Raw genomic sequence first — 14,938 nt, 5'->3', positions numbered from 1 at the left:
AAAAGAGGATGCTGTCTAAGTTGCATGCCATCTTGGTCAATGTCTCCCATCCACTACATAATGTACTAGGTGGGCACAGGAGTACATTCAGCCAGAGACTCATTCCTCCGAGATGCAGCACACAGCGTCATAGGAAGTCATTCCTGCCTGTGGCCATCAAACTTTACAACTCCTCCCTTGGAGGATCGGACACCCTGTCCAATAGGCTGATCCTGGACTTATTTCATAATTTACTGGCATAATTTACATATTACTATTTAACTATTTATGGTTTTATTACTATTTATTTATGGTGCAACTGTAACAAAAACCAATTTCCCCCGGGATCAATAAAGTACGACTGTGACTATGATAGAGTCACATCCTACTTCTCCAAAGTCCTGGCCATTTGCTGGTTGGGTCGACCATGGAAGTTGCTTCCCACCTGTCTACATGATAAGCAAGCCACGGCATTACAATATGAACAGCAAGCAGGGTCTCCCTCTCCATGCAGAGAACGGCAGAGATCGACACAGCTTGGCACCAGCGGCATCACGGAAGTTGCCAGCAGAAGATTGGGATCAGTTTTCCTTCTATGAGCTGCCGACCAAGGCTGACGAGTTCCATACGCCCAAAGCAAATGGTTTTAAGGCACTAGTGACCAGTCTTTTGCCCCTTCTCCTGTCAGTAGAAATGGTTCCGCTGGGCTTAGTAGCTAAGTCATGCGTGAAGGTCAGGAGCAGGACTTGGGTTGTCGGCGGCTATTTTAGGCGCACGCCACCGTGAGCACTAAATAGGTAGTGGGAGCTTATCCAACTATAACAACCTCAAAGTCCCAACAATTACTGTGTTAATATAATTACTGGTCATTAAATCTTCACTCATTTTTCTCTAACTCCAAATAATTAGCCATGCAAATATGCCCTTGCTCCTGCATTCTTGTAGACTCTTCCTTTCTTTCATCATTTCCCCAAATTTAAACTAAGTTTCCTGTTTTCTAGAATTCAGATTTAAAACTTGTCCTTGATGGGCCACATGAACTTTGGAAGAACCCGGGAAAAAATTACATTTTGACAGAAGAAAATTAGACAAATTTATGGAAATGAACAGCCAATAATGCAGAAAATTCTGAACATTTAAATTGTGATATGAAATTAACAAATGGAATAGACATCATGGCTTGTGGTGCAGCCTAAGACTAGAAGTTATGAAGTGATTCTTGATGAATCTTAACTTTAAAAATCTTGAAATACAACCCTCAGCTTCTTGACAGTGTTATGCAGAAAGAAAACAAAAATCAACAAATTACAGAGAATTATCAACATGATATCCGAATTCGTTCAGGGATATCTCACAGAGACAGAAGACACAAATGAACCAAAGCCAAAGATATTAGGAACGCAAACAACAGGAATTCTGCAGATGCTGGAGATTCAAGCAACACACATAAAAGTTGCTGGTGAACGCAGCAGGCCAGGCAGCACCTCTTCCTAGAGATGCTGCCTGGCCTGCTGCGTTCACCAGCAACTTTTATGCGTGTTGCAAAGATATTAGGAACTAGCTTGATCTGAGAGAATGACTTTGAACAGTAGTTTTCAGATATATTGAGAGAAAAGAACTAAAAGGAAAGGAGCTGAATAACTGTGGACATAACTATGATAGAGGTATCCAAACCACATGATGACAATTCAATGGAACTAAACAATGGGAAACATTTAGAGAGATGCGGGAAAATAGCATAAAAAGTGACATATGAATAATTGTCAGGAACTAATTTGGGACCGGGAAAACAAGATGGGCAAAACGAGTGACAGGATGGATAATAGAGATATTCGGTTGATTATCAGTGATAAAGAAAAGGAAAAGAAAGTTCAACTCACAATAATAGTGAATGCCACAGTAGCAATCATCCCTGCTTATCTGGGAAATGTAAATGAAATTATCAGGTTAAGGTTTAAACTGAAGGCCAAAAAAAATCGTTTCAATCTTAATTAATATTTAGTTTAAAGATACTGTGGCTCATTCACAGCCAGCAATCTGGACATAGAATGGTAGAGTTGGGTTTTGCCGGCAAATAAGTCAAAGTTGAATTGTGCCTAATGTCTTTGAAGTACAGTATAAAGAAAATCACTATATACAAATACTCAGTGAATTATTTGATTATGCTTCAGAAATGAAAATTCATACTTAGAGGTACATTGTTGACAGATAAGAGAGAATGTAACCATTGTATATTTTTGATTTCCCTTATCCAACTGGAAGCGAATGAACCCAAGTTATTATGCTCTACCACAAACCATTCAATGTTCCACTTCTGAAACCCTTTCAGTACAACATTCCTGAGGCAGTGTCAACTTTTGCTTAATGAAGGTCCAGCAAGGTACCCTGGGGTGGTTTACTATCTAATGGACACTATACTTAAGAAACATGCGCAGCAATGGGTCATTTACCCAAGTCTACCACAACAATCAACAAGATCATGGCCAACCTTCCTGAACATTTTCCTGCACTATTCCCAGATCCCTTAACAAGTCTATGATTGAGTCTCCAACATTCCCTCAGATGGAAAATTTATAAGAAATGTTTCACCTCAGTCTTAAATAGCCTATCCTTCAATCTAAAGCCATGACCTCTCGTTTTAGACTCCTCAGCTAAAGAAATATCCTCAATGCTGTAGAGCTCTCAAATCTTTGCTTGTGTCAGAGTTCATCTCTTATTCTTATAATTGCAAAGTAGAGGCATAGCCTAGTGAGTCTCTTTACATGTGGCAAACACATCAGCCCATCGACCAGTCTGGTAAACCTTTGCTGCATCCACCTATTGCAAATACATCTTTCTTTACATGCAAATATGAATATTGCAAGGTATTTGGCAAATACAGTTTTTAAGAGCCGTAACAGAATCTGTAAACTATTATAAGTCAATGTGCCAGTCTGCCAGAAATCAAAAGAGATCAGTGAGAAACAAAGGCAAAAAAGGGAAAATGGATGGCACGATTATATGGGAGGCCTGTAATAGATAATGAAGGACACAATGAGTCTCACTTATATAGTGCATGTAGCAATGGTGACTGAATACAGCCTCACTAAATGCATTTTGATTACATTAAAAAATGCACATAATGCTTTAAGCTTAACACATGAAATTGAATTTGAACATCCAAGTATCATACCTGCCGAACCCCCACCCCGTCCAAATTCACTTCTATGAGCAATTGAAGATCATAATTTATATTACTCCATTTACCAGTGTAAACATTTTATAAAACAAATGTTCAGATACATTTAAAATCCAATATTGTGTTTGAAAAATTACGCTGACCAACTAATTATTACATTATTCAAAAAAGCTTGTCTATAAATTTCAGAATCAACATTCAAAAGTTGAGCAAAAGACTAAATACACTAATGAGTGCACCGTACAAATGTTTAATTCCTTTGGTGATTAATCCAGCATTCCCAGGTTGCCGATTCCCAGAAGAAACAAGAATTAAATTTTTAAACACTCGAGTGCAAACCAAAAAAAAGCGACGCCACGAGAAACAAACTTTAAATGAAAAAGTAGTGCACAAATCGAAACGTTGTTAAAGATGTGGTGTTTGAAACGAGCTCCGCGCCAAAAAACCCCATGAGGGCATGCTGACAGGACGGGAAAATCTGGGAGCAAGCGAGGGCCAGCACCGAGGATGTGAACAAGGCTGGGAGACCGCAGAGCGTAACAAGATGTGATCGCAGAAGAACGAGGGGGAGGGAGCAGTGGTGATGGAGAGGGTTTTAGGTAAGAGAGCAAGACTCATTTCTCCTAGCAGAGATCAACGTGCAGCCGGGGCCACCGGAAGCGAGGCAACGGGGGAACACACGAACAGAATTTCTGATGAGCAAACACAATGGAATAAACACAGGACAGAAGGCGGCCTGCGACCCGCACTCCTTCCCACCTCGGGCCCCGCTATCAATCGATTCCGTCGCAAGGCGGCCAACATCAACGTTAGGCCGCGGGCTCGCCGCCGCACACCGCCAAGTACAACCCCAAAGCACTCCCTCTCCTCCTGCTGTTGTTGCCGCCGCCGTCTCAAGTCCAGCCCCGGGATCCTCACCTGGTTCTTAGCGTAGGGTTTGCTGATGATGTGGTGCCTCTTATTTCTGATTTTACCACCACCACCTCCTCCTCCTCCCGTCGCCGCCGCCATGTCTGCCTCTTCCCGGCAGGCAGCCCGTCGCTCTGCGCTCGCGCCGCTCGCTATTTCCTAGCAGCCGTGTCACGAAACGGGAGGAGGTGGGGGGGGGGGTGAAGGCGGGGGGTGTTCACGTTCTACGTCACGCTACCTTCGTATCGCGACTTCTTCCCACAGCACACGCTTCACATACCGTCACCCACGCGCGCAAACACCTTCTCCCGTGGGGGGGGGGGAATTTTTTTCCCCCTCCTTTCGCACGAGCGCGCACGCCGGAGAACGTCATCACGCAAGCGGACCCGCTCATTGGCTCAACTCGACAATCGCGGACGAGAAGGCGGCTGCGCGTCTGTGGTGAGGGTTGCCTGCGCCTGAGGCGGGGGAGGGAGGTTGGGGGGTTATCAGGTGGGACTGGCGCAGTGGAGTTCCTACACCTTCAAAACTAAAGCGTCGTGATGAGTTAAAATCAGAATACTCAGCTGGGATGTCTCAAGCAGCGGGCAAAACGGACTTGACGGAAGGGTCGGTCCAGTGACGCAGTTGCTGCTGTCTGCTCTCAGTGTCTGCGTCTGGATCCATCCTCGCCTCGCCCATCCCCAGGAACTGCTGGCAGGTTCATTGGTTACTGTGAATTGCCCCAACTGTGCAGGTGCGAATGAGAGAATAAAATAGGATGAGCGTCAATAGTGGGTGGTGCAATCTGGTGGACCGAATTACCTTCAATATTATTTGTATGGTAGAAATCTGTAGCGGAAAGTTGGCACCAAAACCCACCAATGGAAGCTGTTAGAAACAAACTCCAGCCATGATAAAGCGACAAACAGCATTGAATAGCGCGACTGTATTTAAATGGCAATCGGCTACCTGTTTATTACAGTATGAGATGCTCGTTGGCCAGCTTGGTTAGGTTAGATTAGATTCAACTTTATTGTCATTGTGCCGAGTACAGATACAAAGCCAATGAAATGCAGTTAGCATCTGACCAGAAATGCAAAGAATAGCGTTATTAGTCATAGTCATACTTTATTGATCCCGGGGGAAATTGGTTTTCGTTACAGTTGCAATTAAATAGTAATAAAACCATAAATAATCAAATAGTAATATGTAAATTATGCCAGGACATAAATCAAGGACCAGCCTATTGGCTCAGGGGGTCTGACCCTCCAAGGGAGGAGTTGTAAAGTTTGATGGCCACAGACAGCAATGACTTCCTATGACACTCTGTGTTGCATCTCGGTGGAATAAGTCTCTGGCTGAATGTACTCCTGTGCCCAACCAGTACATTATGTAGTGGATGGGAGACATTGTCGAAGATGGCATGCGACTTGGACAGTATCCTCTTTTCAGGCACCACCGTCAGAGAGTCCAGTTCCATCCCCACAACATCACTGGCCTTACGCGTGATTCTGTTGGTGTCTGCTACCCTCAGCCTGCTGCCCCAGCACACAACAGCAAACATGATTGCACTGGCCACCACAGATTCGTAGAACATCCTCAGCATCGTCTGACAGATGTTAAAGGACCTCAGTCTCCGCAGGAAATAGAGACAGCTCTGCCCCTTCTTGTAGATAGCCTCAGTGTTCTTTGACCAAAATAACTGTGAATAAAAAGTGCTACAGCACACAAATATGAAAGTACTGAGACAGTACAGTATGGGTGCAATACTGCTTAGCACTGTGATTTGAGGTTCAGCAGGGTCACAGCCTCAGGGAAGAAGCTCTTCCTGTGCATGCTGGTGCAGAAACAGAGGCTCCTGTAGCACCTACCAGATGGGAAGAGAGTAAAAAGTCCATGGTTAGGGTGAAATGCATTCTTGATCATGCTTTTCGCCCTGCCCAGGCAACATTTATGGTAGATGTTCTCAATGGTGGGCAATTGGGTGTCGATAATCTGCTGGGCAGTTTTCACCAAGCTGGAGTGCTTTGCAGTCCGATACGAGACAATTGCCATACCACACTGAGTATGCTCTCAATGGTACAGTGGTAAAAGTCCGTCAGTATCCTGGGACAGAGGTGAGCTTTCTTGATGCTCCGCAGGAAATAAAGGCGCTATTGCGCCTTTTTGATCAAGATGGAGGAGTTCAGGGACTAGGTGAGATACTCGGAAATGTGGACACCAAGGAATTTGAAGCTTGATACACGCTCCACTACAGCTCCATTGATGTAGATAGGGATGTGAGTATGGCTCCTAACATGCTTGAAGTCCACAATGATCTCCTTGGTCATCTGGGTATAAGGCAGCACACCATGCGGCCAGGTGCTGGACCTCGTCATCCCCTCTGATCCGGCCAACCGTGGTGTCGTCTGCGAACTTGATTATGGAGTTAGAACCATGTACAGCAATGCAGTGATAGGTGAAAAGGGAGTACAGAAGAGGGCTCAGCACACAGCCTTGAGGCACGCCAGTGTTCAGGGTGAGAGTGGAGGAGGAGAGGTTGTCTAATTTAACTGATTGGGGTCTGTTAGTCAGAAAGTCCAAGGTCCAATTGCAGAGGGATGAGCTGATACCAAGCTGGCGAAGTTTGGCGATCAGCTTGGAGGGGATCAGAGTATTGAATGCCGAACTAAAGTCAATGAACAGCATTCTGACGTAAGAGTTGGGGCTGTCCAGGTGCGTCAGGGCAGAGTGAAGTGCCGTGGAGATGGTGTCCTCTGTTGACCTGTTGGTGCGATAGGCATATTGATGGGGCTCCAGGGTAGTGAGCAGACAGGATTTCAGATGTGATAGAACCAGTCTCTCAAAGCACTTTGCAATGATGGGGGTGAGTGCAACTGGACGGAAGTCATTCAGGCCCGTCGCAGTGGAATGCTTCGGCACTGGCACGATGGTGGCGATCTTGATCCCAAAAATGAAGTTTTGAGTTGAATGACACAGGTGAAAGAATCCAGGATGTGGCCAGTGGCAATCTTTGCTGACAGACTGTTTACTTACTTCATCTTAATTTAAATTCATTATGGAGAACTTTATTCAGCAAGTACTTAAGGAATTACCAGAATACCTAATGTGATAACATGCTGTAGCATAAACAGACCAAACCATTTTATTATTGGAAGAAGTAATCAACTTCTTTTGACAATATTTTTTTCTTTTGTTATATTTCAGTAGGGGCTTTCTAATGTTATAAAAAGTACCCAGAAATATTTAAATTCCACGTTTTTTAAAAATTTGGTGTAGTTGTATACCAAAAGGCCAGATATCTAGAAAAAGCAAACCATGGGTAGGAATGAAAATGAATGATTTTTTTTTTAGTTGTCAATCCAAAATCAGATTGCAGCTGTACAGAGGAACGTTTACTTTCTGGGATATAAGGAAAACATCATAACAAGATAGAGGAGCAGAATTAGGCCATTCTGCTGTCATTCCATCTTGGCTGGTTTATTATCTCCCTCACCCCATTCTCCTGTTCTCCCCTTAACCTTTGATGCCCCAACTGATGAAGAACCTATCAACCTCCACTTTAAATTACCCAGTGACTTGGCCCCCACAGATTCATCGTTCTGTGGCTAAAGAAATTCATCTTCATCTCTGTTCAAAAATGATGTACTTCTATTTTGAGATTGTGACCTCTGGTTCTAGACTACCCCACTATAGGAAACATCCTCTCTACATCCACTCCATCTAGGTCTTTCAATAGTCCTATAGTTTCATTGAGATTCACACCTCTTCAGCCATAGAACACGACAGCACAGCGACAGGTCCTTTGGTCCATCTAGTCCATGCCAAACCATTAATCTGCCTGATCTCATTGAATAGTCATAAAACACTACGGTACAAAACACCCTTTGGCCCATGTAATCATTAATGTCAGAGCTATCAAACACTTCTCAAATCTTAACCCTTTCATTTCTGGGATTATTCTCATGAACCTGCTGTGGACCGACACCAATGCCAATTAAATAAGGAGTCTAAAACTGCTCACAATACTCCAAGTGCTGTTTGATTAGTGTCGGAAATCCTCAGCAGTACATCCTTGCTTTTGTACTATAGTCCTCTTGAAATTAATGCTAACAACAAGTTTGCTTTCCTTACCACTGACTGAACCTGCAAATTTACCTACAGCGAATCCTGCACAAGGACTCCCAAGTCCCTTTTCACCTCAGACTTTTGAATTTGATCCCTGTTTAGAAAATAGTTTACACATTTATTCCTTCTACTAACATTACAAGTTCTCTACAAAATAGCAAGTATATTTATGGGAAATTAGCTTTCTATTATTTAAGGTTCAAATGCCTGAAAATTTGACCAGAGAACTTGATTTTTTAAAAATTGGATCAGAATATTCATTTTGTATTTTCAACACATGGGTCAACTTCAGATGAAATTTCTGAGACTTTTTGAAGGCATTGGACTTCCAGAAGGCATTTGATAAATTGCATATAGGAATGTCAATAATTAACCTGGTTAGTTAATTGGTTAAGTGGGGAAAGAAAGGGTATGATACTGGGAAGGTATACCTATTAATCACAGAAATTCACAAGGGAGTAGAATAGCTGACTGAACAGAATAAAAATCATAATGGTAATGGATAATGGCAAATGGAATTCAAAGGTGATGTAATCTGATTTAGACCTAATTACAATCTTATGCTATCTAATCTAAAGGCTAATAAAATGTTAATCACAGGTAGTAGTGTGATGGTTTAAAGGATGCAGAAGTCATTCCTGAGGTGCAAAACATCACAAATCATGCCTACAACACTTAAGACGTGAAACTGTGCCCTGGGAACTACTGATTTCAAAAGTAGTTTGATTATGAATGGCATCTAAATTATAAAGAATAATTGCACAACCTTATTCTACTGTTTAGAAATTTGAGGACATGGGGAACAAAGGTGAATCATTACAGCCAGACCTTTAATGTCTGAAAATGGACACTTATGAACACAAAGAATGCTACAGTGGGGCAAAATGAACACCTCTGACTAATTCTTGCCTGTCATTTGTCATTCAAGATAACACAGTTAATGTCAGAGTACGTAACTCAACAAAACCCTTCAAACTCACTCAGGAACCAACATTAACATCCTCTTCTGGGATAAACCAGCCTGGTGTTGAAATTCTGCTTACAATATTGGGCAAACCATGACATATACAGTACATGACTCTTGAAGGGTATATTAAAACTTGTGTGGAAAAATGTAGTATGTCCACCAACTGTACAACTACATCTGTCCATTCATGCAACAATCCTGGTGATCCCTCTCTGCTCCTACTATATTCCTCCTTAGTGGCATTGAGAACTTGAAGTCACAGCTATTCTCACTGACATGTATGATGTGAAATTAGTTTCCTTGCAATAACAGTACAATGCAGACATAAAATTAATATGTTCCAAAATAGTTTTAAAAAGGAATATTGAGTTACTTTACATTTTAAATCTGAGGCTAGAACTGGTATATTACTTACCACAGTACGTACTCTGAAAATCCAGACTTCCACATAAACAGCAGTGAATCCTATCAGCATTTATATGTAAGACTTATGAATTACATTGACAGGTTTGGAAGAGAGGACAAATAGATGAGCCATATTGAGGAAGTGTGCTAAGTTGAACTGCATCACAAGTTTGATTATTGATTAGTTTACTTGTGCAAGGATAAATCAAGTATGCCACTGAGTAGCTCAAAATATTCACCTGCCCCTCCCCCTTCAGTTTGTGGGTGAGATAAGGAGGAAGACCACTTCTTTGAATGTAGCTGGATCACTATGGTATTATTGAGGAGAGGGATTCTTTAAGGGAGGTTGGTCAGAGTTGCAGATGATACTTTACAAATATATTATTTGCAAAATCTGGAGTGTTTAACCAAATGCAACCTTTCTTGAGTTTACAAACTGTGAAAGAACGTTCACTGCCCAGGTGTGATGAACCAGTTTTAGTTATTTCAGTATTGGTAATTTTCAGTCATCACCTTTGTCAGCCTTTAATTTACTTTTCTTCCATTATTGGAAGTATGTTGCAAATCACAATTACAAATCTTTCTTGATTCTCATTTTCCTTTCTCCAAGTTTGTAAATCAACTTGGCATATATGAGCTTTTTTTTTAAATAACACAGTTCCGCCAAAAGGTAGTATATGGTGAAATATACTGTATGAAATTTGATAATACATTTACTTTGAACTTTGAAATGGTGTCTGAACATGATATGTCTTTTTGAAATTAATAGATTCTTGTAACAGCTATAGGGCTCAACATAATTTTGCAATTCACCTTCATTCACCCAGCTGTGCCAAACTTTAAGTAAAAAGAATAGATGGTTGGTTTCAATGCTAGTCACAGAGTGAATCCAGAGGGCCAGAACCTTTCTTTAAATAGAAACTTCAAACCTTCTCTGAAGATCTTGCAACAGTTCTTTCAACAAGGTTGGAACTTTGACTAATTCTCTATCATGCTGATGTGAAGATCAGAATTATAATACAAAGAGAATAAACTTTTAAGTATCACAGATTTAGACATTTTGTTTTAAGAATAATTCAGATTTTTCAATTCATCTGGTAGTTTCAATGTTGAGAGAGTGTCCTCACCTTCAGAGAGAACTGCAGCCCAGTTGTCTATAGAACCAGAAGTTATTATCTTTCTCTTACATAGCTAATGGTTGAGGTTCCAGGCTGTATCCAACCCATTGACAGATCAGCTGTAGTGTAGTGAAGGGCCTGTACTGTGCTGTAAACAATACATCACTACATTTACAACTTTTCTATGAAATAGCAAACATTTCAAAGAACAGCTGGTGATTAAAAATGTCTCAGAAGAAAGATCTCTGAAAGCTGTTCCACAGAACGAAAACAGTTAAACCTAACTTGCATTCCTTTGCTGATTTAATAAGGCAAAACTCCTGATAACTTGGAATGTTCAGGGCTTTGTTGGTACTGGACCAGCAGATTTTCTACTCAATTTGATATCCCCTCCTCCACCAAAAAAAAACCTAAACATGGAACATGATAGCACAAGACAAGCCCTTCACCATGCCTTAATTTAGATTTTAAGAATTTACACTGTTAGCTGGGGGTAGTTTGCATCTCCAGAAAATGGTCCAAATTGCTATTTTCCTAAAGTGAAGCTGCACCAAGAAACAAGATGGGGAAAAAAAAAATTCTTTTTCCACAGACTGTCAAAGAAAATTTTATGCTGTATCTAAAATTTTTGGTTAGTGAATTTTCATTAACTGAATGACCATAACATGAGGGTTGCCTGTAGTATAATACATTTTCCAGTGAACCTGGAAGTTTCAGAAGAGTGTGGGAACTTGGGAACAGATGAGTCCTTGGGTAATGATGGGAACCAAGGAGGCAGTGAGTCTCAGGAGTCCTCGTACAAGATACCCTTAAGGTTAACCTCCAGGTTGAGTCAGTGGTGAAGAAGGCGAATGCAATGTTGGCATTCATTTCTAGGGGAATAGAGTATAGGAGCAGGGATGTGATGTTGAGGCTTTATAAGGCGCTGGTGAGACCTCACTTGGAGTACTGTGGGCAGTTTTGGTCTCCTTATTTAAGAAAGGATGTGCTGACGTTGGGGAGGGTTCAGAGAAGATTCACTAGAATGATTCCGGGAATGAGAGGGTTAACATATGAGGAACGTTTGTCCACTCTTGGACTGTCCTCCTTGGAGTTTAGAAGAATGAGGGGAGACCTCATAGAAACATTTAGAGTTTGGATGTGGCAAAGTTGTTTCCCATGATGGGGGAGTCTGGTACAAGAGGGCATGACTTAAGGATTGAAGGGCACCCATTCAGAACAGAAATGCGAAGAAATTTTTTCAGTCAGAGGTGGTGAATCTATGGAATTTGTTGCCACGGGCAGCAGTGGAGGCCAAGTCATTGGGTGTATTTAAGGCAGAGAATGATAGGTATCTGAGTAGCCAGGGCATCAAAGGTTATGGTGAAAAGGCGGGGGAGTGGGACTAAATGGGAGAATGGATCAGCTCATGATAAAATGGCGGAGCAGACTCGCTGGGCCGAATGGCCGACTTCTGCTCCTTTGTCTTATGGTCTTATGGACAAGAACCAGTTCCAGGGGAGAGAGGGAAGAATTACCCGATGATTCAGATGCTGACTTATTGAGAATATCGGTAGTTGAATGGTGGATTGTGGGTGCTTTTTTCTCCACAACTTCTGGCATCTTCAACAGAATCCTACCACCAAACAGCTCCTTACCTTCCCTCCACTCTCCACAGGGGCCACTCTCTCTCTGATTCTCTTGTCCATTTATCTCTCCCCACTTATCCCTCCGCAAGCAGAAGAAGTGGTACACCTACACACTCACCTCCATTCAGGGCTGCAAACAGTCCTTATAAATGAGGCAACACTTCACCTGCAGGTCAGTTGGGGTTGACTACTTTATCTGATGCTCCCAATGCTGCCTCGCTGACATTGGTGACACTCAACGTATATTGCGGGATTGCATTGTTGAGCACCTTTGCTTCACCTGCAAAAAGCAGGATTTGCTGGGCCCCAACCATTTTAATTCCCACTTCTATTCTGATGTATTGGTTCATAGCCTCCTCTACTGCCATTGAGGCCACTCATAGGTTGGAGAAGCAATAACCTCATATTTCATCTTGGTGGCCTTCAACCTGATGGGAAGAACATCAATTTCTCTGTCTTCTGGTAATTTTTCCCCTTCCATTCCCTCTTCTTTTATTCCCCAACTCTGGTTCTTCTCTTACCTGCCCCAAGTGCCCTGCCTCCTTTCCTTTTTCCCATGGTCCACTCTCCTATCAGATTTCTTCTTCAGGCCTTCACCTATCCTACCTATCCCCTCATACCTCCTCCCCCACCCACCTGGCTTCACCCTTCTCCTTCTAACTTGTGCTCCTTCTCCTCTCCCCATCATCTTATTCTGGCTTTTCCCCCCTTCCTTATCAGTCTTTATGAAAGGGTCTTGGCCTGAAACGTTGACTGTTTATTCCTTTCTGTTAATGCTGCCTGACCCACTGCATTCCTCCAGCACTTTAATGTGTTTTTGGAGCTTCACTGTATTGAAAATGAGCACTAGACAACGCCAGTCAGAAATAAGAGTCCCAGGCCAACTGTCAGTTGCTTACTATAACTGACTGCAAAACAAAGTCGGGCAGCATCGCTGACAACAGCACATCACTTTCTAATGATCTTATGCGTTCTGTATTTTGAGCAGAAGGTAATAGTAATGTTGCCACCCGCCCTGACAGCCTCTAGTGGACCATTTATCATGCACAGTTACTGTTGCAGACATAAGATCAATCATCCAGAGAATGAAACCAGTGGGAAGCTTTGACACAGATGGCTGTCTTTAGATCCTGCTAGGAATATTTGGAAACATTTTTAATCTCTGCCTGGTTCAATCTGACATTCCAACCTTCTTTAAGAAGACGACTATCATCCCAGTAGCTAAGAAAAACAAAGTATTGTTTCTTATGGCTACTGCCAGTGGTTCTAAGATTCATCACCAGGAGGTGTTTTGAGAGGATAGTTATGGTGTGTATTAACTCCTGCCCCTAAGACAACCTTCAATTGCAATTCGTCTGCTGCTGAAACAGCTCCATAGTAAATGCCATCTCCCTGGCCCTACACTCATCTCTGGAGCATCTGGACAATAAAGTCACCTCGGTTAGACTAATGACTAGAGCTCTGCTTTCACTTCTATAACTTCAAGCAAACTCATCACCAAACTCCAGGACTTTGGAGTCAACACCTCGCTCTGCAATTGAATCTTCGATTTCCTGACCAACAGACAGCAATCAACAAGAGTAGACAGCAACACCGCTGACACAATCATTCTAAACACTTGCGTTCCACAATGCTCAAGGACAGTTTCCACTCCATTGATAGTTCCTTGGTACAATAAGATGGACTCTTGACCTCACAATCTACTTAATTATGATCTTACACCTTATTGTCTATCTGCCCTGAACTTGCTTTGTAACTGTTGCAATTTGTTCTGCATTCTGATAGTTTTATTTTGTATTTTTTCAATGCATTTTGTAATAATTTGACCAGTATGAAGAGTAATACAAGACAAGCTTTTCATTGTATCTCAGTACATGTGACAATAATTAACCAATTCCAATTCACTTATAATGCCAATTCTCCTGAATGTATTTGTTGAGAACAGGTGTTTTAAGTTTAGAAATTGATCCTGATACCAGTTCACTGAGAGCCAGGTGGGATCTTGATTCCCGTTAGGGCAGATGAGTACATAAAAACAAGATAACTCACCAATTAAAGCAGCACCTGTGGAAAGATGCATACATCAGGTTGCCCTTTATTGACTACAGCTCAGCATTCAATGCTACTGTCCCCTCAAAACTTATCAGTAAGTTTCAAGATGTTGGCCTCAATACCTCCTTGTGCAATTGGATCCTCGATTTCCTCACTTGCCAACCCCAGTCAGTTCAGATTGGCAACATCTCCTCCACAATCTCAGTCAGGTCAGGCTGTGTGCTTAGCCTCCTGCTCCACTCGCTACTCACGACTGTGAGGCTAAGCACAGCTCTAATGCCATATTTAAGCTTGCTAATGACACTACTGTCATCAGCCAAATCAAAAGCAGTAATGAATCACCATGTAGGAGGCTGAGTGGTGCCTCTCACTCAATGTCAGCAAGACCAAAGAGCTGATTATTGACTTCAGGAGAAGGAAACCGGAGGTCCATGAGTCAGTCCTCAGGGGAAGGTGAGCAGCAAGTTTTGAGAACAGTCTCAGCTCAATAAAAACCAGACCTCTCAGGGAAACAGCTGATATGCTGTGGTATGTGTTAGGCAACATTTTGGCTCCAAAGAAACAATGCCACCAGTTAGTAAAATAAGCTGTT

At 42.2% G+C, this 14,938-nt stretch overlaps 1 protein-coding gene across 3 annotated transcripts in view; it reads right to left on the bottom strand.

Annotated features, from left to right (window-relative positions):
* Window positions 1–4,388, bottom strand: part of nup153 (nucleoporin 153) — a 73,514-nt gene extending 69,126 nt beyond the window's left edge. For all 3 annotated transcript variants that reach the window (XM_072283582.1, XM_072283584.1, XM_072283585.1), the window contains exon 1: window positions 4,076–4,388. In XM_072283582.1, the coding sequence (XP_072139683.1) occupies window positions 4,076–4,168 (93 nt within the window). In that variant the 5' untranslated portion in view covers window positions 4,169–4,388. The remainder of the gene's footprint in view (window positions 1–4,075) is intronic.
* Between the last annotated feature and the right edge of the window lie 10,550 nt (window positions 4,389–14,938).

The sequence above is a fragment of the Mobula birostris genome, chromosome 19 (genome assembly GCF_030028105.1).
Source record: "Mobula birostris isolate sMobBir1 chromosome 19, sMobBir1.hap1, whole genome shotgun sequence".
Classification (NCBI taxonomy): domain Eukaryota; kingdom Metazoa; phylum Chordata; class Chondrichthyes; order Myliobatiformes; family Myliobatidae; genus Mobula; species Mobula birostris.
This window is presented reverse-complemented; position numbering and strand designations above follow the sequence as displayed.